At 35.2% G+C, this 2,460-nt stretch overlaps 1 protein-coding gene across 1 annotated transcript; it reads right to left on the bottom strand.

Moving 5' to 3' along the window:
• Positions 1-1,539: 1,539 nt before the first annotated feature.
• On the bottom strand, positions 1,540-2,112 carry LOC138877217 (cytochrome P450 71D7-like). Its single transcript, XM_070156810.1, has one exon. The coding sequence runs from the start codon at positions 2,110-2,112 to the stop codon at positions 1,540-1,542; it is 573 nt and encodes a 190-aa protein (XP_070012911.1).
• Positions 2,113-2,460: the final 348 nt, after the last annotated feature.

Below are 2,460 nucleotides of genomic sequence, written 5' to 3'. Positions count from 1 at the left end.
ACAACTTAAGGATACAATCAACAACTTGTTGATCATTCTCAACCTACAAACACTCAAGACTATGAAGCAGACTACATAGATACAAGTGCAGAAGAGATTCCTAACTCAAACTCACAAGCTATCACAGAAACTGCCACTGTTAAATCAACAACAGGATCATTCAACAATTATTCTTCCTACTGCTTCAAGAAATAGTCAGCAGAATCAACAAAACAACACTACTAGAAGATCTGGCAAGGAAAAACATCCTCCAATATGGATGAAGAACTTTCTTTCCTTAAATGTGCATCATGATGTCAGTTATCCAATATCAAACTATCTTTCTTATGAAAACATCTCACCAAAGTATTAAGCCTACCTATCTACATTTTCTACAACAACTGAACCAAACTCCTATGCAGAAGCAGATAGAGATCCTAGATGTGTAGATGCAATGAAATCAGAGTTTGAAGCTCTTGAAAACAACAACACATGGGAAGTTGTATCTTTGCCAGAAGGAAAAATTGTTATAGGATGCAAGTGGATATACAAAATCAAATATAAGGCTACAGGAACGATAGAGAGATTCAAAGCTAGACTTGTAGCTAAAGGCTATAGTCAAAGAGAAGGTATAGATTATCAAAAAATCTTCTCTCCAGTAGTTAAAATGGTAACAGTTAGAATTGTTTTAGCAATTGCAGCCTCTAGAAAATGGCATGTGCATCAGATGGATGTCTATAATGCATTCTTGCAAGGTGATCTCCATGATGAGATATATATGGATCTTCCACAAGGATTTAAGAGTTAGGGAGAGTGTAAACCTATGTGCAGACTCAAAATATTCTTGTATGGACTTAAACAAGCACCAAGGCAGTGGAACTCAAAGTTGACAGAAGCCTAATTGAAGTTTCAGTTCAAACAAAGCCCTTATGATCACTCATTATTTGTTAAGAAAATTGAAAATGGAACTATAGTTGTATTAGTATATGTAGATGATATGCTTCTAGCCGAAGACAATCCAAAATTGATACAAGATATAAAAGAAGCTCTTCAACAGACTTTCAAAATGAAGGATCTAGGAGAACTAAAGTATTTTCTTGGAATAGATTTTGCAAGGTCAAAGCAAGGAATCCTAATGCATCAAAGAAAGTACTCTTTGGATCTAATATCTGAGCTTGGATTAGCAGCATCTAAACCTGTCAGCACACCTATGGACACAAACATAAAACTCACTGCAATAGAGTTTGATGAACATTTCTGTCAAGACAAACTAACAGAAGATGATGTACTAGCAGACCAAGACAGCTACCAAAGACTCATAGGTAAACTGTTATACTTAACTATTACTAGACCTGACATCTCATATATTGTTCAAACTCTAAGTCAGTATCTACAACAACCAAGAAAATCTCATATGGAAGCTGCATTACGAGTTGTGAAATACATCAAGAATCAATCAGGACAAGGTATCCTTCTGTCTAGCAATAACAATGAAACAATCACATCATATTGTGATGCTGATTGGGCAGCCTGCTAACACTCCAGAAAATCAGTTACAGGCTACTTAATCAAGCTAGGAGAATCCCTGATTTCATGGAAATTGAAGAAATAGACTACAATCTCAAGAAGTTCTGCTGAAGCAGAATACATGAGTCTAGCATCTACTGTTGCTGAATTAACATGGCTACTGGGGTTATTAAAAGAAATTGATGTGATAAAGTGTAGGTCATTCTTTCTAGCACAAGCTGCTCCAGCCGCCTTAGTCAAGTCCAATTCACTTGGATTGATTCCGGTTGGGAGTTTCCAGTCAAAGTGATACAACAATTGAGCCAGTGAAAAATAAACATTTGCTAAACCAAATGACATTCCAGGGCAAATTCTCCTTCCGCTACCAAAGGGAAAATATTCATAATTATTACCAATATAATCCATAGAGTTGTGTTCAAATCTCTTAAGTTTAAAGCTTTCTACATCATCCCAATATTTTGGATCTATTCCCATTGCCCAAACATTAACAATGACTTTTGTTTTCAATTGAATAGTGTAGCCGTTTAAGTCTGTTTCTTCTCTACATTTTCTTGGAATCAAAAGAGGTAGTAGAGGATGGAGTCTGAAAGTTTCTTTAATGACCATCTTTAGGTATTTGAACTCCTCGACATCAATTTCACCAAAAGTTTCTTTCCCTCTCAAGATTTTTCTTACCTCTGTTTGAGCTTTGGAAAATACACTTGGATTCCCAATTAATTGTTGTTGATGAAGTTTCTGTTCCCGTAGCAAATATGTCCTTCATTTTGAGCAAGTTAAAATATTCATTTATCTTACACATGCTAGTTGTTTTGTACAAAATTCTTGACTAATTTCTACTAAAATATTCAAATAATATCTTTGTGCTACGCTTGTGCTACTACCTTTATTCTACATTTTTGTTGTGGGTGTTGAAATTATATTTCTGTTGTACTTTTCAACAGTGTAAATTCGGCG

This window comes from Nicotiana sylvestris, chromosome 9, assembly GCF_000393655.2.
Source record: "Nicotiana sylvestris chromosome 9, ASM39365v2, whole genome shotgun sequence".
Classification (NCBI taxonomy): domain Eukaryota; kingdom Viridiplantae; phylum Streptophyta; class Magnoliopsida; order Solanales; family Solanaceae; genus Nicotiana; species Nicotiana sylvestris.
This window is presented reverse-complemented; position numbering and strand designations above follow the sequence as displayed.